The sequence below is a fragment of the Podarcis tiliguerta genome, assembly GCF_965153285.1.
Source record: "Podarcis tiliguerta genome assembly, chromosome: 2".
Taxonomy (NCBI): domain Eukaryota; kingdom Metazoa; phylum Chordata; class Lepidosauria; order Squamata; family Lacertidae; genus Podarcis; species Podarcis tiliguerta.
The window spans coordinates 32,531,436-32,559,243 of record NC_139535.1 but is presented as its reverse complement, the minus strand read 5'-3'; the positions used below and the strand labels follow the sequence as shown (position 1 = coordinate 32,559,243).

The following is a 27,808-nucleotide window of genomic DNA, read 5'->3' as shown; positions in this document are numbered from 1 at the left end:
CAACATCTAAAAATGAAAGGTTGGGAAAGGCAGATCTGATGAATGCTCAATAAGTAGATTTTCTGGAGGGATCCTTAGATCAAAAGAGAAGATATTGTTGATGAATCCTGATGGGAAGTTTTGTTTCTGACTGGAATGTTCAGTTCATATTGAGTTCATGAAACATCATACCTTGACCTGTTCTTAATGCATGGTTGACCACATCTATGAATGCAATGGTTATGCCCTTTTAAGTTTTGCTATATCAATCAGTGTGGGATGCGGGTGGCGCTGTGGGTAAAACCTCAGCGCCTAGGACTTGCCAATCGTCAGGTCGGTGGTTCGAATCCCCGCGGTGGGGTGTGCTCCCGTTGCTCGGTCCCAGTGCCTGCCAACCTAGCAGTTTGAAAGCACCCCCGGGTGCAAGTAGATAAATAGGGACTGCTTACTAGCGGGAAGGTAAACGGTGTTTCCGTGTGCTGTGCTGGCTCGCCAGAATCAGCTTGTCACACTGGCCACGTGACCCGGAAGTGTCTCCGGACAGCGCTGGCCCCCGGCCTCTAGAGTGAGATGGGCGCACAAACCGTAGAGTCGGACACGACTGGCCCGTACGGGCAGGGGTACCTTTACCTTTATATCAATCAGTAGTTTAATAGGGAGGTTTTCATACCTGTCCAACTCTGTGTTCCTTTCCCAACCTTTAATCTATTGATTATTAATGCTTATATGCAACCCTGGCATTGTCTTTGTGTTAACCAATCAGCAACAAGCACATACGTGGCAATGCTGTAATATTCAATAAAAGGGACTCCCCGAGACATGCTCGAGAGATGCCTCCCGTATGACACTTGTCACTCATCTGTCGTTTATTTCAACCCAACAGAATCCAAAAGTGGCATTCCTACATGCACACTTATCTGGGTGGAGGGAGGTTAACCCTCATTGAACATGGTCTGAACAACTTCTCAATAAACAATGTTCACTCAGTGGAACAGAGGAGGAAAGGGGGGGAAAGTAAGCCATGATTCAGAAAGTGAGAGAAAGGATAACAGGAACGAGCAAGGTGATAAATAACAGTACTATGCAAGTTAAATGGAGAACTAAGATGGTTCATGACACTGTCAAAAGTGGAAAACACACAAGATGGAGGAAAACACAACTTAATACGCCCCCCCCCCCCATTGATAGTGATCTGCCACAAGGAGTGGGAAAAGTTAAATCCATTTGAGAAAGAAACAGGATTAGTGGTATCAAGGGAAAGATATCGAAGTTTCTGTTAATGTGAATAAAGTAAAAGTATTAAAAAGGAAAAGGTCACAAATCACAGCAGGTTTATTAACTGCTACTAATAAACAAACCAGACACTGCCAAAACAACAAGGGAGACAGCGCAAAGGAGCAGTATGAAGCTAGGATTTGCAGAAATGATTAAAAGTAGAAAGATGAAAATAGCAAGCAGCATGGCTGATAGCAATCAAGAGAAGCCCAGCAACGACAAACTGATTTTACGGCACCTCTGTGTTTCATAGGTCCTTGCTGTCACCATACAATCCAGCACATACGTATCAAGTGGAGGCCAGGGAACCTCCTCCACCTCCTCCACTGGTAGAGCAGGGTGGAGAGGTAGAGGAGATTCCAGGTGGCAAAGGAACAGGCTGCAATACCTAGTGGCTTGGGAGGGTGATCCTGCAGCTGAGAACTCTTGGGAACTGGCAGAGACTATCCAGGCACTGGAGTTGCAAGAGGAATTTCATGTGCGATACCCCCACAAACCCAAACCCCACAATTGGCAACTCAAGGAGATATTTGCGGAGACTGATGAGGAAGAATTTTTCGGGTTTCAATCCTCAGAAGAAAGCGAGAGCAACACAGATGAGGGGGTCTTAGAAGGGGGGGGGGTTGATGTCATGGGACTGCCAGGGAGGAGAAGGAACAGGAAGAGGGAGATGGGCAGGAAGTGGAGATTGAGGAAAGAGGGGAGAGCCAGGAGGCAGAAGGGCTCTCAGAGGCTGAAGCAGAGCCCCAGCACCGCACAGAAAGTTCTGGCCCCGGTAGTGAGGCAATGCCTGTTCCGTCTGCCAAGGAGAGGAGAGAGTTAAAGAGGAGGGGGGAGAGGCATCACATGAAGCTTCCCCGCCTTTTCTGTTGGAGGAGAAGCCAGCGGAGGCCACTCCCAGAATCTGAACTGGAGGATTCAGTATGATTGTAATGCGCTGCCTGTACATATGTAAAATAAAGAACTGTATATATCTCTGAGTGAGCAGAGGTGCTTGTTGCGAAGAGCATACCAAGCCATCACACTATCCCAGTGGCGTAACGTGGGTTGTCAGCACCCGGGGCAAGGCAAGTAATTTGCGCCCCCTAACCCGTGGATTTGCGCCCCCTAACCCGTGGATTTGCGCCCCCTAACCCATGGATTTGCGCCCCCTAACCCTAACCCCCAGATGTTGCGCCCGGTGCGGCCGGCCCCCCCTGCACCCCCCACGCTACGCCACTGCACTATCCCAACAACTTTAAGGAAACTCGGAACTGGCTAGGTCCAAAGAACTCTAGAATATAGTTATTTGCCTTTCTTCTGGGTCCTCTCATGCTAATTGGCATTTTATGGTGGCAGGACCTGGGGAGAAAGAGGTCTAGAGTAATTAGCAGTGATTTTTGGTGGGAAGGGGGCTGGGTTGCAGCAAAATATGACATTTTGTGGGGGGGGGTGTATAAAGGAACAGTTTTCAGAGGAAAAAAAGGGAGTGAATCCATTGAAAAAAATTACCTTTGTTGAAAAATCATGATCTCTCTCCTTGTTCTCTTGTCAGGAGAGGTGAAGGGGATTGTGCTGTGAATTGCAACCTTTAAAGTAGTTGCAACAGCCACTTCAGAGGAGGCAATCCATTCTGCAATTGGGAGAGCATGACCCTACTTCTCTCTTGGCAAGAGGAGGAGGGCCAAGCTACACATTCTCAGTCTCGACTGCCTTCTCTAAAGCACCTGGTGTACTGCTATGCACAACATTACCCTCAGTCTCCTTTCAAGAGAGGAAGAAGAGAACAAATCCTTAAAGGATCTGTAGCAATGCAAACTTTTTCAGTCCTGTTCATATAATCTGCAGGGACATACACAGAAAAATCCCATAATTACTTTTACACAAGAATGAGTCCCAAATTCAGTGTGATACGGGGGTGGGGGGTGGGATGGGAAGGGCCATTGAGATTAAAAGCTAGCCAAAAATGAAAACTCTAAATCTGAGGCCAAAACAGCCATCGTTTTTCAGAAGAGCATGCGGTTTTTCTTCCAGATGCAGCAGGAGAAAGACAGATAAATTGCTTTACAACTGCGTTTTACATCTTCCAGACCAATCTCCTTCTTACAATGTACGTTTTCATTTCTCCCTCACTTCCCAGCCTCAATCAATATGCCCGTCTCAGAGGTTTTTATTTTATATAAAATTACACTTGCTGAGCAGTCCTATTTGCAAGACAAATATGAAGAGAAAAATCAACATTGACAGTGCAACAAAGCATTTACCACATTTTGGCCTCAGCTATAATGAAAAACAGGTGAGTAAATAATCAGGGTACCATAAAACGTCAGCTGGCCCCTGGCCACGTTCTTCCCTCTCACATTTTCAGCCACACATTCGTACAGGCCAGCATCTTCCTGCTGAAAGTTTGGGATTTCAAGGATGCTGCTTGATTTGTGCCTCCGAGCTTTTTTGGGGATCTGTTTTCCATCGGCTCTTCTCCAGGTGATCGTAGGAACCGGGCTGTTTATCAACAACAGAAGGGAGAAAATCCTGATGGTAAAGGCTGAATTCTTTTAATTGAGCTGCTATGAACAGACAAGTTCATTTATATATATATAACACATCATTGCAAATACAGCCACAAAATGACTAGCCCCCCCCAAAAAAAACCCCATTTGTAGCAATAACTGTGTGATGGCCTGGGAATCTGATCCAGAGGCTGAACCTGAGGAATCCCAGCCTGCACAGGAGTCCCCACCTCCAGGGCCGGCTGAGCCGGGGCTGGGGCTTGAACCTGAAGGGCCCTCACCTGTGCCGGATCCTCAGGAGCAGACACCAGCTGAATCCGCTCTGGCTCCTGAGGTGATCAAGGACCCTGCAGGTGCTCCTCTCCCAGCCCTGTCAGGGGAAGGTGAGGTTGCCTCTGGGTCCAGTAACCCTCCAGCCTCTCCGGAGCTGCGGAGGCTCAGGGCAGAGAGGTGGAGGGAACTAAGTTCTCGCAGGAGGAGTGCTCGCCTCCAGGCCAGGAGAGGCGAGTCACCTGTGGACCGGGCCCCCCTATGCCTCAGAGGAGATAAAGGCCAGCCCTCCCAGTCCCAGGTTGTGGGAGCAACATCGTTGGTTACCTGTTCCTGCCGGCACCCTGTCCTGCTTTCTGCCAGAGTTCCTGACCACGCCCAATCCCCCCCCCCCCGGGACCAGCACAAACTGTCAGGAGTTCAGCCTACACTCAAGTAGGACCCTGGCAGAGACACATGCCCGACTGTTTGCGTAACAGAGCTCAGCAACTCAGCATTTTGGTTAATCTACTTTAGTTACATATAAACACACACGGAGCACTGCAACATGGCTCCCTCTCTTTCTAGCATCAGACAGCAAAGAGAAAAAGAACCAAGGACAATAGTCCCACTTCACAGAACACAGTAACACAAACATTCTGTCTCCGTCACTTCCCACTCTGTGGAGTCAAAACATACACCGTCATGTTTAAGACAACAATCCCATGGAGCAGGAATTCTAACAATAGCCAGTTATAATACCTGTGATGTAAGAGGGGCCCAGTGTTTTCAAAGCTTCCCAACCTAATTACGGGAACCTCAGAAAAGGCTCACTTGGCACAGAAGCTCTGGAAGCCTAAGGAATGCCCTCGCGAGATCTCGTGGGACAATTCAGGTCTCTGCAAGATCTCACAGAAGCATCTGAGCAAGCAGGCATCTGCCCCCTCCTGTCCCACGTCAGGTGGTGAGTTTAAAAGCCCCTTTTCCACTGGATAAGCCAAGTGGACCAAGCATGCAAAACTCTCTACCTTACTGACAGGGCAAGGCCCACTCAGCATGCTGGCTCTTGAGAGTGCTGAGGATGCTCTCTCTCCCCACAACCTGCTGGCCACAGGGCAGCTCCAAGGGTTTGACCACACACAATTTTTGGGTATACATGTTACCGTTGGAACACCCCCCCCATAAGATGAGTGATTACTGCATGCATTTATATGAACAGCCTTGCTGGATCAACACAAAGATCTGTCCACTGCATCTTGTTCAGTGGCCAGTTTGCTGTATCTAGATTTTCACAAGCAAAGGTATAAGGGTAATGGCCTACACAGTTTACTCACACCAGCGGATACTTGGGAGTCACAGATCAATTTACCAGAATTGTCCCCTGTGGTCCAAATCTATACTACAGGTTGGTATAATGGCATTATACCTCCTTTATAATTGGTATAATGGCATTATACCTCCTTTATATTAAATACCTTCCCCACTATTTCCAACACTGAATTTTCCTTTTTCACTACTATAACATGTTGACTTTCCACTGAATAACTCACAATGACATCAATTTTTTTGTTTTCTAAGCAGCTGCAGCCAAAGTAGGTACTATCAACTGATACATTAAGGTCCCCACTTCCGCTGGTGGGGGAGTGGGGTTGTTCTGAGGTGCATCAGATTCATGCACCAAACTTCATCAGGAGCTGTCCAAGTGATCATAGTTCGAGGTAACAATGTACATGTGTATTTGCATAGCAAAACAAAATGAAAAGTCCACAGAGCATGACTGGTCAAACTGAGAAGGGCATGAATGAGCGCTGAAAGCCAAGGGAGACAACATCACAGTTAATGGAGGTTGTGCGAAGCAGAAAACCCACAATTTACTTGATTTTGCCCTAACAACCTGCAAACTGTTTTAGTACAGCAGAATGAGTGAATGACGAAAACTTACTTTCCCAACGCAAAGCATTCCAGTCTCACAGTTGTTCCTTTCGCAGATGGAACCATTTCTGGGAACTGCACTTCTATTTTCGGCTCATATTCGCCCATCACTCCTGTGAACATATAATGGATGCTAAATTGACTTGAATTCTGCATTACATATCCCCAAGTATGCCTGAGTTAACCCAGGGCAGTTTTGTACATCATTACGTGCCCAATTAATCTGTTCATTTCAAACAGGACCCTCGTCTCCAACAGCCACACACTGTGAGGCTCCCTTTCCCTATTTACTTCCAGAGGAAAATTTGTTTTGCAGCTCTCAGCCATCTGCCTAAGATTACATCTCATCATGGCTCTTTGCTTTTTCATTTTTCTGCATTCTTCTTGTGAAAGGAAAGTGCTAATAAAGTGCAATCAATGCCTTTTGGAGAAAGTAATGCAGAGCAAACAACTCTTGATAAAGCACTGCCAGCTAACCAAAGCTCCTATTAACTTTTAGGGTGCAATATCCTCTAAGGTGCTACAGCGGTTGTGTAGTTTGCTTAAATTTTACTGTGTTAGTAATTCGACCATTACATCAAAGCAGTTGTTTTTGTTTTTTTTAAATCATATTAAATAATGCACATAAAAAGTCATTCTGTTTATACTAAATCAACACTTTTCTTACAAACTGAGTAGCTTCCATAAACCTTTCAATACAGTCAAAAACAAATACATATGGTATCATAATCTGATCTTTCTGAACATTCATTCTTGCCCAGCTTCAATAAGACTAAATATTTATGCACAGTAGAATGTTAGGGAAGCCTGTAGCTATAAGAAAGTAATAGCTGCATGTGAATTAGATTCAGAATGACCACCTTTGGGAATGTAGTTCAGTGATCAGCTGGATAGCCTCTGGCTACCTGTGCCCTGGGATATGGTCCGCTATTTAGACAATGTGCTGCTACAGGTTTTGCCTAATTGCCCTCTCTTTGCTGGATGACTGGCTCATAGTCCAGGTGGCAAGTTGATGTTTCATCAATGGAAACTAATGACAGTAGAGGTAATATTCTCTCCTGCTGTTGAAATGAAATACCAAGTCAAGTTTGCAGTAGTCCTGAAGAACAGGGAGAACTAAAAGAGGCAGAAACACACAGAGAGGGCTGACAGTTTCACAGATGGGTGTTAGTAAGAAACTGGGCTGCAGAAGTCGCAACTCTCATGCACTGTGCTTTAAAGCCCTAAACGGCCTCGGCCCAGTATACCTGAAGGAGCGTCTCCACCCCCATCGTTCCGCCAGGACGCTGATGTCCAGTGCCGAGCGCCTTCTGGCGGTTCCCTCATTGCGAGAAGCAAAGCTACAGGGAACCAGGCAGAGGGCCTTCTCGGTAGTGGTGCCCGCCCTCCCATCAGATGTCAAAGCGATAAACAACTACCTGACATTCAGAGGACATCTTAAGGCAGCCCTATTCAGGGAAGTTTTTAATGTGTGACATTTTAGTGTATTTTTGGTCTCTGTGGAAGCCGCCCAGAGTGGCTGGGGAAACCCAGCCAGATGGGCGGGGTACAAATAATAAATTATTATTATTATTTGGGTATATCTGATTTCACAATGCTTTGGTTTGCTTTTATATGCTAAAGCATGGTCCCACATTCATGTACTTATAGCTGTTCTTACTGTCCCTTCCTTGCTGTGTGCATAGAAAAGAGAGCACTCCACATCGAATCCCAAAGGCGCTATTACATGGCTTGTAGTTTTCTTCTTGTTCTACTGCCAGTACTTCTCCAACAATGATGATGGTGATGGCACCAACAAATTCCTACTGCTGCTACCACCGTGATTGACTATTGATAACAATAGCAAGCTAGATGCTCAGCTAAACAGACAATGGCATGATTCCCCAGGCAAGGAGGGGGACAAAAAGAGAACAGAAGCATCCAGCTAGTAACAGGTGAGAGAGTGACATGAAGCAAGCAAGTTTAAGGATTTGAAGGGAAAAAGGCATGGGGCATAATGAATGGGGAAGAGAAGAATTTGCTGTACCTTGTAGCCTCCTCTCATAATCTCAAATGATACATTTTCCAAGTAAGCATTCAGAGATTCTCATTAACTGTTGTGCGTAGACTCCTGCTGCTGCACACAACGATCCGTAGGCTATACAGTGGTACCTCTAGATACGAACGGGATCCGTTCCAGAGCCCCGTTCGCATCTAGAAGCAAACATAATTAGCGACAGCACGTCTGCGCGCATTGCTTTTCGCCGTGTCTGCGCATGCGCAAGCAGTGAAACCCGGAAGTAACGCCCTCTGTTACTTCCGGGTTGCCATGGAGCGCAACTTGAACGCGGTCAACCTGAAGCACATTCAACCCAAGGTATGACTGTATCTGTATCTATAGACTATATCTGTAGGCAATCTTTAGTTGGGTATGGAAAGGAAATAGGGAATCCCTGATCCCCTCGTAAAATAATACACAGAACACGAGCGGAGGTGTGGTGGGAAGTAACAGCTTCTCCTGAGCTTCCTTCTTCCCAAACATGGTTGGGATTGTTTATTTATGCGATTTGCATATGCATAACTAGAAATGAGTGCACAAAATCTATGCAGCCATAGGTTTCATACCACGGGGCAGCCAATGTATCTAGGCCTTCGCAGGTTGAGGAAGGAAGATTTCACCTGCCTCAGGATCCCTTCTTTTCCTGGAACCTTGAGTAATTCGTGTCAAGTATCCTGTCTTTAGTGGTGGACTTTGGGGTCTTCAATTTCAGTGGTGCCCTATGCGATGCCAAAATTCAGTGGACCCCTGCCTCTCGCCTTCCATTATGCATTATAGTTGTGGTGCCCCGAAGGCTCCGCGCCCAGTGCGACCAAACCAATTGTACTCCTCTAAATCCGCCTCTGCTGTGCTGCACTAGGGGAGACCGCTCCTAAGTTTTAGAACTGTCATAATTGCTAAATAGATTTCCTACAACTCTGATATATAAAGTGCAATATAGAGAGACCCCTTTTCCCTCAAACATCCAGATAAGGAAATGCTTCTATTATAAACACAGCTTTCTCAGAAGGAATGTGGGTTGATGTTGATATGCATGCTACTTTTACTGTCTATACTGCTTCAACACAATAACAGGTTGCCTTTCCCCCCATTCACTTAGCTTCAAAGACACTCCTTCTGTACGATATAAAGTGCAGCTGCCACATAAAATCAGTCATCTAAACAAACTATGCTAAGGATACTTGTATGGATTGCATTCTAAACAGCCAGGGAACACCAGTCACTGTCAGTATCCTGTTTCTTTCAACATGCTTTCCAAAGGCAGCATATGTTTCTCCAAGCTTTTCAGCATTCATCATTTCAAAGTACGAAAAAAAAGCAAGGGGAAAAAAGCGCCAAACCAGTGCTGCAAGCAAAACATGTGATAGCCCAACACAGACTTAGACTCTAGGAGCCTGCAGAGAGAGTGCTAACAAATAGGCCACATGGTTGTGGAAATCTACAAAAAATAAAAAAGAGAGCAAGAGATCAGATTATACACTGCAGTCTGCCTACTTGTCTATTCTCCCCTCCTATCCACACAGCAGAATTCATCATGTTATGAGAGTGCTGTGAGAATGTGAATGGTGAGACCTCAATGATCTCTACAAACTGGGCAAATGGACAGTAAATAGTGAAATGCAAATTCAGTGCAAGCAAGCCTAAAGTCATGTGCACTAGGGCAAAAAAATAAGTGCACATATATGTTCAGAGGTCTGAAGCGTGTGACCAGGAATGAGACCTTGGAGTTGTGAGTATTTCAATGAAGATGTTGACCTAGTAATCTGTGAAAAAGTTAAATTCCATGTTGGGATATCATTAGAAAAGAGGCTGAAAAGAAAACTGCCAATCTCTCTCAATTTTAGTGTAACAGAAAATATCCTAATGGCCACCCCCAGCAGCTTCATCTAGATATTGGCCTGTTTGCAAAGCATTTTGTGGATAAAATTGTTAATAACCACTGTTATTGCAAATGACTTTCCAGAGGTCTCCAGAACACCATCTAGACCTGTTGAGTTGGATGAATTTGAATTACCGGTAGTAAGGCTCTTGACTCTCATGACTGATAAAAACAAGCAGGGAGCGGATGCGCCAGTGAGGTGAGTGTTGTATATTAATAATAATAATAATAATAATAATAATAATAATAATATGCCATCCATCTGAGTGGGTTGCTGCAGCCACTCTGGGAGGCTTCCAACAAATTATAAAACCACAGCAAAGCATCAAACATTAAAAACTTCCCTAAACAGATGCCTTTTGAAAGTCAGATAGCTGTTTATTTCCTTGATATCTGATGGGAGAGCATTCCACAGGGTGGGGGTGACTACCCAGAAGGCCCTCCGCCTAGGTCCCTGTAGCCTCACTTTTCGCAATGAGAGAACTACAGAAGGTCCTCAGAACTGGATCTCAGTGTCTGGGCTGAACGATGGGTATGGAGCCGCTCCTTCAGGTATACAGGGCCAAAGCCATTTAGGACTTTAAAGGTCAGCACTAACACAGGTGCAGCAGTGGATGTGCTAGGCTGGTGTATGGCAGGACGTGAGCCAGTAAACTGAACTTTAAACCAGGTAAGAGTGAGGCACTGTTAGCACAATCAGAAAGTGCTCCTTATAATCTATGTCCCCGCTTTAAAAACAAACAAAAAACCCAACTCTATTGATTACTATAGGGAGGTGTTTATGGACTAATTGAGGAGTGTCTGAAAGTATAAGGGGCAGATTGTAAAAGTGAAGTCCAAACATAAAGATAATTCTTGCTAGGAAAGACAAGTGCATAGAGTATTTATTTTTTTAAAAAAAGAAAAAAGTTTATACCACAGATTGCCTTTTATATACTTCTCGTAACAATGAAATAAATACCATCTCTATAGAGGAGTTACAAACTGGCCTTATATTGATCCAGAGAACAAAGTCTACTTTTACCATTGCTTGGCTGCCTCCATTTATATTCCCTGCAGAGAAAATGCTACCTGGTATTGAAAATGCTTGACCAATGGGTTAAGGAACATTTTCTGATTGTGCCATACAATATAAAGAAACAGCCCAATTTAAGGAAACAAGAGAATAAACTATTGCTTTCAGGAAGCTCTAAAGTAACATCTGAAGATTTATATTTTAGGAGCCTTGAGAGGCAACTTAGAGTGCACAACAGTTTGTAGATGTCATGCCTTGCACAAAGGCTGAGGTGGGAACAGGTGAGAAGAGGGGACACACATTTAACAGAGCTATTGGCGTTTTACACAGCTTTCCACTGCTTCTTCTAGATGCCAAGTAGCTACTTTTCCAATATCCTTGAGGAAAATAACTAGGGGTGGCTTTCAAGTAAGTTTTGTTCAGAGAAGACCTACTGAAATTGATAAGTTTGACTAGTCAGGGTCATTAATTTTAATAGATGTAATCCAAGTAAAACTTAATTGAATACCAAAATATCTATCCAAAATCTATCTATGCAAAATCCCTACAAACTCTTATGCCAACATTGTACAGTGGTACCTCGGGTTAAGTACTTAATTCGTTCTGGAGGTCCGTTCTTAACCTGAAACTGTTCTTAACCTGAATCACCACTTTAGCTAATAGGGCCTCCTGCTGCTGCCGCCGTGCCGCCAGAGAACGATTTCTGTTCTCATCCTGAAGCAAAGTTCTTAACCTGAGGTACTATTTCTGGGTTAGCAGAGTCTGTAACCTGAAGCATCTGTATCCTGAAGCGTCTGTAATCTGAAGCATCTGTAACCTGAAGGGTATGTAACCCAAGGTATGGCTAAATTATGAGTTCCAAGCTGTTATTTGACATGGGACAAAAGCTGTCATTGCCACCAATGGCAGCTTCTCTGCATTGCTACATCACAGCTTTGTAGTGCAATTTTTCATTAGGACCACGATGTGGAAGATGCCTCTAATCATGATCACACACACATATAACTGCTATTTTTAAAGGGGAAAAACATACAGAAGGACAGATTGGGCATTTAATGTAATATGCAGTCTAGTCCTTGTTCTCTGGGTAATAAAATGACATCTACCTCCTTCTGGACTAAAGCATAATAATTACATCTTTTGATACTTTAAAAGTTTCCAAATACTTGTGTTGTCTGTGGAAGACAGGGATGGGAAAAGATTTCTTCTGCCACAGAATGGTGTATTTTCATCAATAAATACCTTATGTGCCTTTGTTCCTGGACCTATTATAACGGAAATAGTTCTAAACTGCACGACTAGCACCAAAGTGATGAATTACACAGTTCAGTATATTTTACGTTAAATGAGAGAGGAACATTATGAAATTTCTTTCTGTAACACTTATTCATGTAATTGGGACATTAAACGTTGATGAATTTGCCTCTTAGTGTGCTAATTTAATGATGAAATGCTCTAATGAAAATAATCTGTCATATATATTGAGATGTACTGGACATGTCAAACTCAATTTTTAAAAAAAGAGGATCCAGATGTTCCTGTCAGCCTGTTAGAACGTGCATGCCTTGCAGTTTGCATTTCATTGCAACAAATGCAAGCTGCGATTCGCTATTGAAATACCCAGGCCTTGCCAGTTGGCCTCTCAATACACTAGAGTGTATGAATAGTCAAGTGTAAATTGCATTTAAACATGTGAGCTACCAGAAACGGGAGAGCTGGAATATGAAAATTATAAAGTGAGGTCTCAGGCTGTTCTGTGACGAGCCTAATGCAAATTTAACCTGTCTTCAACGATACTAACACTTCAGCCTCAGGGAAACCTGATCATCTTGTGCTTAAATGAATGTTGCTGATCTTCCCTGTTGAACTCAACAGTGTTTCCCAGCACATCTATAATAAACAGTAGAATACACTTCAAGTACATTTCAAGTACATTTTACATGAATGACTTCAGTAAACATGCCAGAGTAGGTGCAAAGCATGAATTCCTAAGAGAAGCGCTCGTGGGTAACTGACTTCAAAGTCACCACCGTAAGCAATCATTATATTAAAGCGTTATTTCCAGGGTTTCATCAGGTATGAGTCCAGGACTTGCTTCCTTTGAAATAAATGCTTTGCTTTACAGAAATGCAAGGGAGGACAGTGATTCTCTGCCACTTCCTTGTGATGTCTTATCACGGACGGAGGCCCTTGTTTAATAATAATAATAATTAATAATAATAATAATAATAATAATGTATATATTATACTGTTATTCTAGTTCATTTTCCTTTGCCAATGCCAGAGGAAGTGCTAGAGCTGCTGCCGCCAACATCCATTGTCCAAGGACACCACATGGCTACTACAGAGGTTACTTCTCTGCTCTCCCATTCGTCTTAAGTGATTACCCCTTTGCTATTGAATATTACAAGTGTATTCCATTTCTTGGGTGTGAATAGCAAGTCGCTTTGGGCAAGATAAACCGACTAACAAATTTAATAATGAACAACAATGACAATAACCCTTAGGTCAAAATTATCCCATTGTCCTTTCTTTCTAAGACTCCTTGGTACCTGCTCTTTGGTAGAAACACAGCCATTACCTCTTTTTCCTACAAGGAAGCCAAACCTACTCAGCACTTAACAGGAAATCTTACCATCATTTCTCAAGATTAAAGGTGTAGGAGGTCCTAGCACTCTGTTGTTAGTTACAGTGTTTGTCACTACACAAGTGTAATTCCCCACATCAGATTTCTCCACTTTAGCTATGTACAAATTTCCAGTCTCCTGAGAAACAAAGCGACGATTATCCTGATGCACAAAAGATGGGTATTCATTGAAGATCCAGGCATAGATCAGTTCTGAAAGGGAAAGGGGGAAAAGACTATTAATATTAATTTTTTATACAAATACTGCAAAACTATAATTTTGATGATATAATGGAATTACAGAAATGCACAGCCATTTGAAGCAGTTGCCATGAGGCCTATGGCTATGTGAATCAACTCTGAGCTAGTCAAAAAATGATCAAAACTTAGCTTAGGTGCTTGAAAAAATTAAAGGTTTAAGACATTTAAGAACACAGGAGCCATAGATCAGAAAAAGCCCAACATAGTCCAGTATCTCACAATGACCAACCAGCTCTCTCTACATGCCCTTTCCAGAGGTGCTGGCTGGGCAAGAAAATGTATCATATATAATATGAGAATTTCCTGGATCCCAAGATCAAGGTTTGGTTCAAGTACTCTTTGGTGAGAGAACCCCAGCAGAGATTTGAAATCACAAAACATGCAGCAAAGTAAATCATGGGAATATAGGCTGTTAGACCTTTAAAATATGCCCTTTTAAGTTCCTTCCAAAGTTTCCTACTTCCCCTACCATAGAAGAAAATTAAACCTTTGGAAAGTTTAAAAATGGATTCCTTACAAACTCTTCAAAGGTCAGATTCATGTACTTTTCCATACAGCATCCAGAAAATACGGGCAACCAAACATAGGTGAAAGTTCTTAAATCATTTGTATACGGACAAAAGGAATGGCTTGCTAGAGACTGTGATGATACCTCTTATTGAATCAAAAGCTTGCAGCTCTTTGCTCCTCTCACCCCAACAGTCAACCAGACCCACTATTTGTGATATGGCTGAGCTCCTGCCACACCCGCACCTTCTCCTGAAATGGATGGGGCACAGCTACCCCCCTCCTCCCCCCACTCACAATGAGAAGGGGAAATGGCTGCTGTTTGTTCATGACTGGTTGAGTCTCTTTCTCCAGTTTGATGATCAGTCCTTCGTCCACCTTCCTTGTTCCCTGGTGCTCCAGAGTCTTGCTACAAGAATTCTCAGAGAAAGGTGAGCCTAACAGGCAGTGAAGGGATGTTCTAATGCAGGGGTCAGCAACCTTTTTCAGCTATTGGCCGGTCCACCGTCCCTCAGACCATGTGGTGGGCTGGACTATATTTTTTTTTTGGGGGGGGGGGGAAATGAACTAATTCCTATGCCCCACAAATAACCCAGAGATGCATTTTAAATAAAAGCACACATTCTACTCATGTAAAAACATGCTGATTCTCGGACCGTCCATGGGCCAGATTGAAAAGGCGATTGGGCTGGATCCGGCCCCTGGGCCTTAGGTTGCCTACCCCGGTCTAATGTATCTTTCCCCCTACTTAAGCACTGTTAATGGAGCAAGCAGGATCTCCGCACTGCAACCTGCAAAGTGTGCGGTTCCAGAATACGGAACAGGTGCAGGATTAATTACAGAGACCAACCCAACAGAGCACACCCACTTTTGAAAGCCAACATCTAAAACATCCACCATTTCCCTAAATACACAAATGGAAACTGTTTGCATATATACAGACATCTGTTTAGACAGCATCTATTGACTGCTTGGAAATTTGCATGATTTGGAGATAATGTGCCCAGTTCCCTGTGGTTAAAATCTCCATCTGATTCTTCTAGTGAGCTCATCTTCTTGGATTAACAAAATAAACATTATTCAAGGCCTCTCCGTGCCTCCCCCCCCCCCCGCCCAAATCATATACAGATTTGGTTTTATATACGCTTGAGGGCAAGAGAAAAACAAGCCTGTATAGTAAATGAAGTTGTAATCAACTGCATTATGACTAATTATATAATACTCCCAAATTTATAGAATATATTTGGGAAATATCCAACAAGGAAAACAAGAATAGTGTTTAGGTTAATTTACTACAATCTCATGAATATAAAGCGAATACCCCGAACACCCTGGATAGACTCTGGAAATTAGAGAACAAGAAGATGTTGCCTCTTTATACGAGGAACACTAATTATAGTGAAAAAGTGTGCTCTTATTTTAATACTCTCTAATGAGTCATCATTGTAATTGACCTCAACTGTTGTGATGCAATTTGCGAATATACTGGGCTCAATCCAACACAATAATTTCCTGCAGGATCGACCACCATTCATCTCACTGTGACTTGTGTGAGCCTATTATGTTCTAATGCTCCATTGTTTGCCGACATAAGATAAAGGCATGTAGACTGTTGGGCTTTTATAGTAACAAAAACCCCACAGGGCTAGAGACCCTCTTCATAGACGTGAGTTTTTTTTATAAAAAAAGATATGATAATTATGTTTATGTGGGACTATCTAATCATTGTATTTACACATGTGCATCTAATTATGAGTAACCCCATGCTGATGTCAAGAGGATACTCAGAGTAAACAAGGTAACACTTCTCAGCAGGCTTAAATTTTCCAGAAAGTAATTAGCATTTATTTTTTGTTTTAATTTACACTTGCCAAACAATTAACTAGTTTCTCTGTAATGCAGGCAGCAGTAAGCAGCCATTCCTACTTTCCTATGCACAGGGAGGTTTTTGTTTTTGTTTTTTTAAGCCTTCATTTATTCTCCACAGACCCTACACTTCTCATCAGAAAGCAAGGAAGAATCTGGGAACACAAACCTCCTCAGCAGTGCTAAAACAAGATAATTCGCAAGCACCTTTCACATGCTTTCCCTGCCATAAAGGGGAGCTATTCTACTATGGCACAATGCCATGGGGCAGAGGAGCTCCTTTGAAATCTGTGACCACATCAGTAGGGTCAAACACATGCCTCTTACCAATGAAACTGGCCTGCTACTGGGATGGAGAGTGATTGCTATGTAGGGCCTATGCACCTGGTTCTACATAGGCATTTTTTTATTCTTCACACATGTACTCCTTCAGTGTTGGGACACACTGCACTGAAATACAATCGATAAGAGGCAGGGCATTTGGAGGTCGTCACATCCTGCTTCTGAAATGCAAAGTTGAGGCATGGCCTTGGCACCACAGTAAACAGAGCACAAGATACTTGAGGGAGTGGATTTACATGTTCACACTGAGAGCATCCCCCATGTGCAGCATAGTGAGTCACTGCCGATCATTGTGCTTTATCACCTCTCATCTACATTTCTGTTTTAGAGTTTTTATCAAGATGATACAACAAGATCGGCTGTAATGGTGACTCAGCGCATGGTGACTGATGCAGGAGGTGATAAGTGCACACACCATATGGATTAACGTTGCAAGAACTTCCTCAGGAAACGCTTAGTTTAAGGGTGTTCTTTTAAAAAGAATTGGGGTGGCCATCGATGCTGTCGATTAGAGCAAATCATACTAAATCTGATGTGACAATCTGAAATTATTAAAAGAATGTGACTCAGAAATTAACATGCTCACTTTGTGAATAGTGTTGGCCTAACTGAAATTTTACAAATGGTTTTCTTTTGCCTCTGCTACCACAACACTGCACTGTTTTTTTAAAAAACAATAAACCTAACCAAGTAAACCGTCCTATTCATTTCGAAATCATTATTTTTTAAAATCTAGTATTTTTAAAAGCATTAGCCCAAAATATTTTCCTCAGTACTGTATAATCTGTATGGAACAAGGGTACCAAAATGATGGCTATTTATATTATTCTACCCATCCACAGGAATACAGAAACATGTAAGTTATGACTGAATGCAGTAACAGCAGCATGTAAATATATGCTGCAAAATACTCATTTTGATTTCCTTAGAGATTCCCATGTGCTATTTGTGTCTGTTCAAACTTGACGGATTTCTTCTGATAAGGCTTCACATGCTAATTGCTCTGGAAGTGACAGGCAGTTCCTGTCCCATAGGCAATTTGTAACAACTGAGTAAACAGACACTTAAAATACAGCATGAAATGGCTTTTGGCTAGTCTGGCGAGCAACTGAAATACTATTAGAACTTATAACAACAAGGTGTCTGCCAGCGCTGAGGATGCAAGCACAGCAGCAAAGCAATTTATGGCTTTTCAGATAGACAGTGCCAGATGTGAAGTAAAATTTCATGGAAAAATCTGGGAATTATAGCCTAATTGTGTGTGTGTGTGTGTGTGTGTGTGTGTGTAGCAGAAAGGGTACTTGTTGGAAGTAGCTGTCTCATTCATGAGAGCATTTGTGTATCTTCACAAGTATGCCACTAGATTAGTTATTCACCCACACAATGTAGCATTCTTGTCAACTATCTGTTAATTTTCCTTACCCTAGTCTTTGAACATTTAAGTGGTATGTATATTTAACTAGGGACGTGGGTGACGCTGTGGGTTAAACCACAGAGCCTAGGGCTTGCCAATCGGAAGGTCGGCGGTTCAAATCCCCGGGACAGGGTGAGCTCCCGTTGCTCAGTCCCTGCTCCTGCCAACCTAGCAGTTCGAAAGCACGTCAAAGCAGGAAGGTAAACGGCGTTTCCGTGCGCTGCTCTGGTTTGCCAGAAGTGGCTTAGTCATGCTGGCCACATGACCCGGAAGCTGTACGCCGGCTCCCTCAGCCAATAAAGTGAGATGAGCACCGCAACCCCAGAGTCGGTCACGACTGGACCTAATGGTCAGGGGTCCCTTTACCTTTATATTTAACTAACTCTTCCTTCTAGTCCTATGTTTTGGAACTCAAACTCTACATGAAAAACTATAATAATTATGGGGAAGAGCCAAGGCTCACTGCTAGACTGTACCCTTCGATTTACAATATCCCTGGTTCAATCCCTGTAGCCTATAGCTCAATTACTAACAGGGAAACTTCTGGTCTATGGGTCTAATTAGGGCTCCCCATTTTGTCTGTGATACGGTTTGATCCAAACCACACCCACCCGCCAATCAACTAACAATAAATGATATCAGACACAGGACAGGTAAACTTATAGGGCCAAACAGAAAAGGAAGAATTAGGAGCACACTTTGCATTCACTCCGTATTCTTCCTTTCAAGCAGCTTTTTTTTAAAAAATGGTGCAATATTCAAAATGTATCAAATTACAGCTTGGTTCAAGAAATGTGTGCAAAAGAAGAAGGGAAGAAACAGAAGCATACTTAGAGTGAGCTTATGAGTCTTCCTTTGAATTTGAATGACCTGATGTCATGTGATTAACAGCTGGGCAGCATTGTTCGGATTAGCCCACCAACTCCTGAGCTTAAGGAATGCAACAAGGTGTGGTATGCAACAAGGATAATGAAACCTGCTTAGCCACAAGATCACTAGGTGATGTTGGACAGATCTTCATTTGCCAAACTGACTTGATATAGGGCATTTGTCTGTTCTTGGCGGGGTTGCACTCTCTCTGAAAGAACAGGCTCATAGTTTGGAGGTACTCCTGGATCCATCTTTTGTCACTTCAGGCTCAGGTAGCCTCTGTGACTAGGAATGCCTTTGGTGGCTCCCACAACTATGGCTACTCTTGAATGGGGATAGCCTGGTCAGTGTTTCATGCACTGGTAACCTCAAGACCTGATTACTGTAATGTGCTCTATGCGGGGTTATTCTTGGTCCAAATGGTGCAGAAGGCTGCATCTAGGCTAAAAGTTTGCACAGGCTGCCCATACGTTACTGGGCCAAGTTGAAGGTTCTTGTATTAATTGACCTCTTGGACCCAGGATACATTAAAGCCACCCTGATCACTTATATCTCTGCTCAGTCATTAAGATATTCAAGGGAGTCATCGTTCGTGGTCCTCCATGGCTTGCATCCTCCCCAAATCTGCTCTGGAGGTTGGGGTGAACTTCTAGAACAGAATTAAGGGGGAATGGGAGGAAGAAAAGGGGGCAAAAGTCCCACTGTGCTAGTGGTAATCCTTGCACAGACAAGAACCTGACATAGTGCTATGCTGAATAAAACCCAAATAACTTCCTTTTTCAGCTGTTCACTATCATAGACTTTGCCTAGTGTTTAAACACAAGTACAGTGGTGTCTCGCAAGACGAAAAGAATCCGTTCCGTGAGTCTCTTCGTCTAGCGGTTTTTTCGTCTTGCGAAGCAAGCCCATTAGTGGTTTAGCGGCTATTAGCGGCTATTAAAGGCTTAAGGGATTAGCGGATTAGCTGCTAAAAGGCTATTAGCAGCTTAGTGCCTTAGAAAAAGGGGGTGAGGAGTGGGGAAAAAACCCCAGGAATCGCAAGACATTTTCGTCTTGCGAAGCAAGCCCATAGCAAATTCGTTTTGCGAAGCACCTCCAAAACGGAAAGCCCTTTCGTCTAGCGGGTTTTCCGTCTTGCGAGGCATTCGTCTTGCGGGGCACCACTGTACCTGCTTAACACCTGAATTTTAATCTGATTACTATTCTAGTTAGTTCTCTACTGTCCCATTAATATTTAAATTATCACTTTAACAGTTAATGGGCTGTTTCTCCCAGAACATTGTAGCTGCATGAACCAGAAGTGCTTCCCTTCAGCTCCTTCACGGAGCTGCGTGAACACAACTTTTCTTCTATTCACAAGAGCTCCTTCCATTCACAGAACAATGCTGGATCCCACCTGATAAAATCATATGGGCAGACTAGAATTTTTCACACACGTGCTGAATGCAGCATGTACTCTTGTGTATGGACATTTCACTGACCAAAGGGAATTGGTTTGCCCTAGATACATCATTGTGAGTCTTTCTTTACATGCCCTGGGTACTCCGCTAAGCTTCCTGTAACACGAAAAAAAGGAAAGCAGATTTTGTCAAAGTTAAACTCTTTGTGCACAAGGTCACAAGGTATTAAAACCTGCTCTAAAGCTCTGGGGCGACAAAGCAGCGATGACACGGATATGAAACATGTTAAATTCCCTAATGACCCTCAGGTTCTCTGAGGGAAGCCTGAACTATCCAAGCATTTGAAATCTGGCGAAGAGGAAAGATGGCGACAATGCTATGGATGAAAGGAAACACAACTCTACAGATTCCTTTGGTGAAGGGTTGTAGCTCAATAACAGAGCATCTGCTTTGGAAGGAGAGTTCTCCAGGTTCAATAGATGCCAACTCTAGATAGGGTTGGTAAATTCTTCCAGTCTGAAACCCTAGAGAGCCAGTGCAGACAATACTGAATTAGACAGATCATTGATCTGACTCAGACACCATGCAAGCTGGCAGTCAGACCAGCTTGGGATCCAGCAGATCCTGAGCTGGTTCAGTCCCCCCCCCCCCTTTACCCTTGAAATACCTCCTTTTGGAGTTTTTCTACTTGGTCCTGCCAGTGCAGAGCCCAGTGGGGCTCCTACCACCCCACTCATTCAGCCACTGGTGGTAGGCTGGCTAAGCCGGGAGAGCTGGACAGAGGGACACCTCAACCTAATATCACCATCCCACCTCACCCCATAAACTGGAATATGAGGGGCTTGGATTGCTCGGTAAAACAGGCCACTAAGTAAAATCACATTCTCAGTTAAAAACAAAATGAAAGAAAGATGTTTATAATGACTGCCTAAACCACAACAAGTAGCGGGGCAGTTGTATTTGCCAATGGAGGATGTTTCACAATTGTGGGGCCACCACTGAAAAGGCCTCACTTGTCTATTGCACCTCCCAAACTAAATTCCCTTCCAGGCAAGTCCATGAGAAGCCCCTCTGCACCTAATTACACTTATCTGGCAAGTTCATAGGCACAGGCTTTAAGTAATTTGGTCCCACACCATTTAAGACAAGGCCTGGGAAACTTTTTCAGTCTAAGACTCAGATTACATCTGAGCTTTCTTGCAATCAAGAGTCCTGATGCTCAAGGGGGATTAGAATCATATAGATTTAATATACACACGTGTGTGTGTGTATGCGTGTATGCAATGATATTCTAATGGACCACTTTAAGAACTGATACTATTAAATAAATTAAAGATTTCTCTCTTATCTTTGCTTCTTCCCTTTGAGTCTATAGTCTTCTAACTTTCTCACCAGGGACATGCTCCTTTTTATAAATCTTATACCCAAGCATGGTACAAAGACAGTTATAGATTTGGTTGGCTGTAGCAACTTAGATTTCATCATTTTTAAAATTAAAAGATGAAAATCTGCATTCAGTTGAATGTAGGGCCTCTGAATATACTCCTCAAACAGTAACTGCAGCGTATTTCTGCATAAATTGAAGTTTCTATTTTAAAGAAAGTAAATCTGAATTCTAAAACAACTGGTTTCACTTGTGACATGCAATGAATGGAGAAGGAAATATCTAACCTAAGGTATAATTTTAAATAGATGGTTTGTCACAGTAATGTTCTCAGATACTTGTGAGTCTCTTATATTCTTTTACTATTCTTTCTTAACAAAACTAGTTCACACATGGGGTGATACTCAGCTATATTTTCCTCAGAATAGATTGGCTGAAATTAATTAACATTACTAAGCTACGTCTACTCTGAGTAAAACTTAGTTGAATACCACCTGTGTACTCTTTCCCCACCATTTTATAACATGTAGTAAAATAACACATTTTCCATAAAACTAAGCAAATTTAAAAGGACTGTGATGATATGAAAAGCTATTAAAACACCATGATTAAATTCACTATAAAGCTAAATGGAAGACTCAAAATGTAAAAATTAATACCACCAACAAAAATGGGACATTCATAACTTTTATTAAAAATGGAATATTGCAATATGCAATTTTGGGTTTTACAAGGTCTCTTGAAGCAAAAAAGATAAATCAGCTCATTAATAACACCTTCAATCTGTAGTTTATCATCCCTCAATATTTTACCCCCAGTGAGTGGGGGGAAAATGATACCCTCTTAAACTGAGAAAGTTTTAGCTTTATAAAATATGAAATGTTAAGATGAAGCATAGAAAAACCATAGATGTAAATCAGTCAACCCTATTCTGTACCTGCCAATCATCAGTCTTGAATAATACCTGATTGCCTTAATTGTGCAGAGGCTACTTTTTCTCCTTTCTCCCTTTGTCTATAATACAAAAGGAATTTGTTCTGCAACGCCAGGTCCTAGAAGGCCCAGTGCTGTTGAAATATTTTATTAATTTATGATATGAATAACCATGGACTGAAAAAAAAATATAAATACCCTCTCATAGATTTGTGCTAAGAACCAGGTTGGGAGGTTTGTTCCATTTCACCCAACCATATATGGGCTTCCCCAAGGAGTACAGATGGTTGCAGCTTCAAAACTGTACTGACAACATAGCAGCTTCTGTTTATGGAATACATAAAAAAAGCCAGCCTGCTTCTTATACACACCTATTGTGGCACTGCTGCAGAAAAATAGTTTCAAGGCTTGCCATGTCAAAATCTCTGAAGATTCTAAATAGGCATACAATGCTTTGAGTACACAGCTTCAGCGTTCAGGGACTTTACTTTAGGATTTCTTCCTCCAGGACTGTCAGTATTTCATTCTCTCATTGCTGGATCATGGGATCCTTATTTACACTCCATACTGCTGGAAGTGTGGGAGCAGAAACTCAGACAAGAGAACTTCCGTTCTGTGTGCTTTTGTTTTTCTGCCCTTTGTTCTCTGCTTTCGGACAGAGAAGATGTGTGTGTGAGACACTGCTCACACCAGCCATGTTTTGTTGTTTCGATTTGCTGTAAATTAATAAATTTCGTGATGCTACATGCCTACACAGCCTTGCTTCTTGCTCCACTCTGCTCAGCATGCATACAGCTCTATTGGATGTATGTCACAGTTCTCCTGCGTACAGGGGATTGTACGCACAAGGATTAGATATCAACCTGCACTGAGGGTTTGAGGCCCAACAGCTACCCTCACCTAGTTTAGCTGGCAAGTCAAAGCCGTTCTCAGGTTGTGGCTGCTGTCACATGCTGACAGGTGCCACAGGTGAGAGCTAAGTGCAGGTTGGGGACCAAGGGTGACAAACTATCCCAGAAGGAGCAGAATGTGTCCCCCACCAGAAGTACTACCCCTCCTCTTAACTCCCACAATAGGAGAGAAAATGGATGGTGCAGATAATGAACAGTGGGAGGATCCAAGTTCCCATGCAATCCACCACAACTTGCCTCTTTTCACACCCTGCCACTGCCAGAGCTTTAGGCCACTGTAACAAGTATGCCATTGGTATCATAACGGATAGGAGAGCCCACTAGAGTAGACAAGTCTATTATTTGGGTGTTTGGCAATGGAGGGACTCCATGTCACTAAGTTGCCACTCATTGAGTCCTCTCTTATACTTCATAGCCATTGTGATGGCAAAACTAAGTCTCAGCACACATCTTTCTTTTGGAGATAAACTGAAATGTTTGATTTAAAGGTTCAACTTCTCCTTCACTAGCTCTGTTAAATTCTGCTTCTTCGGACCTCTAAACCTCCCCAGCTACACAGTACTTGGAGAGCAGATGGAGTTTCGACAGGTATATAAAGCTATGCACTCTACAAGTTTCTTGGGAGGTGTGCTTCACTTAAATCAGCATGGACGGAAAATAAGGTCTATATAAAGGATTCCTTGTAGACACTCCAGATGGAGGCATGGGAAAGACTGAAGTTATAAGGTATTATTATCTAATTATTAATGGAATAGAAGCAGATTTTGCAAGTTTCCTTTGCTCACTATGGATGAAGGAGCAAGGACACAAGTAAATTTATGGAGTTGCTGGTTACCTTCCCACGATTTTCCTGAAATGGAAGGGGAAGAATTCACAGCTAAAACATCAGTGTTTTGTTACAACATTTCCTTGCAGTCTTTAGTGTCCTAGATTAATAGTCCTGGGGGGGGGGGGGAATTGTCCCACCTCCCCAGGTTAACACTGTTGTTGCTCTTGTTTGCTTTAAGCAACATAATTGTTTTGATTACAGTTGATAAGAGTGTAACTCTCTTTGTGCAGACAGATATGCGCAGCACCTCTATTGCCGTGCACCGTAGGCAGTGGACATATAACAGCATTTGCCCTGATTAAGTGATGATTTCTACACTGTAGGAACCACATAAAAATGCATTACTGCTATCCACATTACAAAACACATGACAGGTTGTGATAGAGCACCATGCACTGTGCAGCAGGCTGTCAGGACAATGCCTCAAGGAGGCCAAATCGAACAGACCAGTGCTAGATTGATATTCAAATCTTCCAGCCATGGAGAATGGAAGACAGTCTCTTAGCACTGTACTTAACGCATCTACGTGTAAATTTCCATAGTAATTTCCATGGAGACTTACCTAACAAACTAAAAGGAGCTGGTATTTTGCCTGCATTCCCTAGCAGCAACGGGACATATTGTATACATTCTAGACAGCTTTCATAGCATTCACTCCCCCCCCCCCCCGTCAAGTACTGCTATTCTTCACTTTTATATCCTTACACCACAATCCATTTTGTTAGAGTATTAAAAAAGAGAGAGAGAAAAAGAAGTGACAAGGGGCCCAAAGCACAATGAAATAACTATCTGTCAACTTTCAGGCATTTGCTAAAAAAAAAAAAGTCTACGAAACTACATCCTCCCAGATAGTCCCACTAAAGTCCTAGATTGCATCAAGTTACACCATCAAAATCATTACAACAGCATATAAAACAAGGGTAGGCATAGATCTCTGGGCGATCTGCAGTAGAATGGCAATGGCTTCTGACTACCAGGTTTTTATAGCAACAGCAACAACATAATGACTCACCACACAAATTATACTTGGGGAATGACTGAGCTGGGATATAAGGGTTCGTGAGATCCTAAGGTAGCTTGGATCTAAGTCAGGGCTTTGTATATGAATACAAGGACCCTGGAACTTCGCTAAACTTAGGGTTTTGGCAGGTATTTATGGGAGAAGACAATCTTCCAGGTAACCTGGCCCCAAGCTGTTTTGGAAGTGGCCACGTTCCAAATTCAAATTCAAATTCAGAATTCAAATTCAGAATTTCAAGCAGCATGATCATGTCTGAAGAGGTAATTCTAAAAATACCGTATTTTCTTGTGTATAAGACTAGGTCCCCCCCCCTAAAATATAATGTCAAAAATTAGGGGAGTCTTATACACGGATACATCTTCCCCCATTTTCTTAAATCTGAGTCCCCCAAACTAGGGGGCATCTTATACATGGAGGTGTCTTATAGATGGAAAAATATGGTAATTACTTGGGAGTAAGTCACACTGGGCACTTCTGAGCACTCCTGTGTGCCTAAGTCCAACTGAACACAATACGATGTATTTCCAAGTAAGCGTGTAAAGGATTGAGCTGCGATTCACAAGCAGACACAAACAAAATAATTATGTTGTTGTTGTTTGGAAACAAAGTGACTTGCAGGTGATCTGTGTCTGCATGTATCCCAACAATGACACAGAACAATGTAAGTGTGAGTCAGGCCAATGGAAAGAAACAGGGGAGGACTGGCCTTCCAACTTCTCAAGCTCTGAATGTGAAAGGGCAGACCACAAATTGAATTGAATATTGGCAGTCTTGTCCACATATTGCACTGCAAACCCATCACATAGGGCATTAGATGTCTCCGGGTGAAGACATTCTAAAGTGTGGTGGAAGTGGTTTGAAGAAGACAAGGTGGCCGCATTCCAAAGCTCAAGTGTAATGTGTGTTCAAATCACTTCCACAGTACTTTATAATGGCTGTCTGTCTTCATCCTTCGTCTCTAGGTAGAGACTGGCAGGATCCACTAGGATATTCATCAGCCAGAAAAAGCTTCACTAGATGACAGATGAGGCGGCAGCAAAAAATAAGGATTTCATTGGCACAACTGCTGCCAGGGCAAAATATTTTAGGAACACTTTATGTGGTGACTGGTCAGCTTTGATGGAAATGCCTTGATTACTGTTTCTGCCCTGTAAACTGAAGCATTTTAGCTGTGATCAATGTAGTTCAGAAAGCATCTTTTCCTGTTTATCTGCAGTCTGGATAGCTACTTTTCAGCTGAGGGATGCATTTCTCTAGACTCTTGAGAGCCCCACAGTTTCCTCATCATCTCTCTTGTGGATATTATGGTGGGAGTGCATAATAACTTAAATTATTCATTATGTATAATATTTGCTGTGATCTTGCTTAGCTCATTTCTTTCTTCACAAATCACGCAAGAGCTGTTCCCGGCGTCTAAAAACTTTTCTTTTAAACAAAAAATTAATGCTCTTAAATATACAATAAATGATTTAGCAGAACAAACTGAATTCGCCAAACTACTCGCATGGGACACGAGAAGCCCATGGAAGTTGCTTCTCATTTTTTCTTTCTCAGGGAGGATATTGAAAGTGAAGTGCAAATCATCATCATCAAAATTACATTCACAGAAGAATAGCTCATGTGCTAAAAAATAATTACATTTGTAGAAATACTTTTCTCCCTGTTTCCAAATATCCGGAAACAATGCTCAATTAAATAGACTTTAGGACATTCAGCTATACAGGGACTTCCTATGCATGAGCTTGTGTGGTTGGGATAACTTTTAAATAAACCAGCTACATGGGTCGGTTCTGATAGCATGCTACTTCCCATCAGCCTCAACTGTAGAATTGGAAGGGACCCTGAGAGTCATCTAGTCTAACCCCTTGCAATGCAGGAATCTCAACTAAAGCATCTATGACAGGTGGCCATCCCACTTCTGCTTAAAAACCACCAATGAGGGAGAGTCCACCACCTTCTGAGGGTGTCCATTCCACAGTCAAACAGCATAATGATCAGAACTGCAGTACAATAATTTCCGAAGCGCCACAGGCTCCCCGTCCCTGCTAGCAGGAATTTGGTTTGCATTAAAAAACAAACCCCAAACCTGACTACTCACATGTTTTAAGGTCCTTCAAGCTCCCACCTACCCAATTTGTCCATTTATTTTTTAAAAAATAAACTTCTACTAGTATACTTCATCCACACTTACTCTGAGATGCTTACCCCAGAGCACTGGCCATAGGACAATCAGGCCCTTAGCCCCGCCCATAAAAGGTCAGCTGACTTTGGCCTCCCCAAAGCTGATGCCGTCTATCCTATGAATTGCAACCTGCAACAGCTTATGACACAACAGCGCTTAACCTATAAATTAAACCTAACAAATATTGCTAAAGATTATGATGACCTATAATATTAAATACATTACCCAGTCCTCATGCCAGACATTATAGGCTTGCATCAATGAATGCGAGAGAAGTGCACTCTCTACTAATTAATTCTTTTTTTTTAATAAAGGCACCACCATTGTATTTTGGACCATTGTGGGGTGGCACATTGAAATCAGCTGTCTCTCCACTCTCTCCAAGCCTCCTCTATCTTTAAAACTG

At 42.6% G+C, this 27,808-nt stretch overlaps 1 protein-coding gene and 1 long non-coding RNA gene across 13 annotated transcripts in view; one reads left to right on the top strand and one right to left on the bottom strand.

Moving 5' to 3' along the window:
* Positions 1-27,808, bottom strand: part of LOC310670124 (contactin-4) — a 506,424-nt gene that overhangs the window by 106,521 nt on the left and 372,095 nt on the right. For 11 of the 12 annotated variants that reach the window (XM_083424800.1, XM_083424802.1, XM_083424806.1 and 8 more), the window contains 3 exons: positions 13,492-13,695; positions 5,935-6,037; positions 3,551-3,735 (listed from right to left, as the gene is read on the bottom strand). In XM_083424800.1, the coding sequence (XP_083280926.1) occupies positions 3,551-3,735; positions 5,935-6,037; positions 13,492-13,695 (492 nt within the window). Of the gene's footprint in view, positions 1-1,642; positions 1,759-3,550; positions 3,736-5,934; positions 6,038-13,491; positions 13,696-27,808 lie in introns of those variants that run through there. The other variant, XM_083424803.1, reaches the window with a different exon arrangement.
* Positions 4,681-17,095, top strand: LOC310671122. Its single transcript, XR_014507805.1, has 4 exons — positions 4,681-5,397; positions 7,610-7,858; positions 9,926-10,040; positions 16,238-17,095. It is a non-coding gene; the product is annotated as an uncharacterized lncRNA (long non-coding RNA).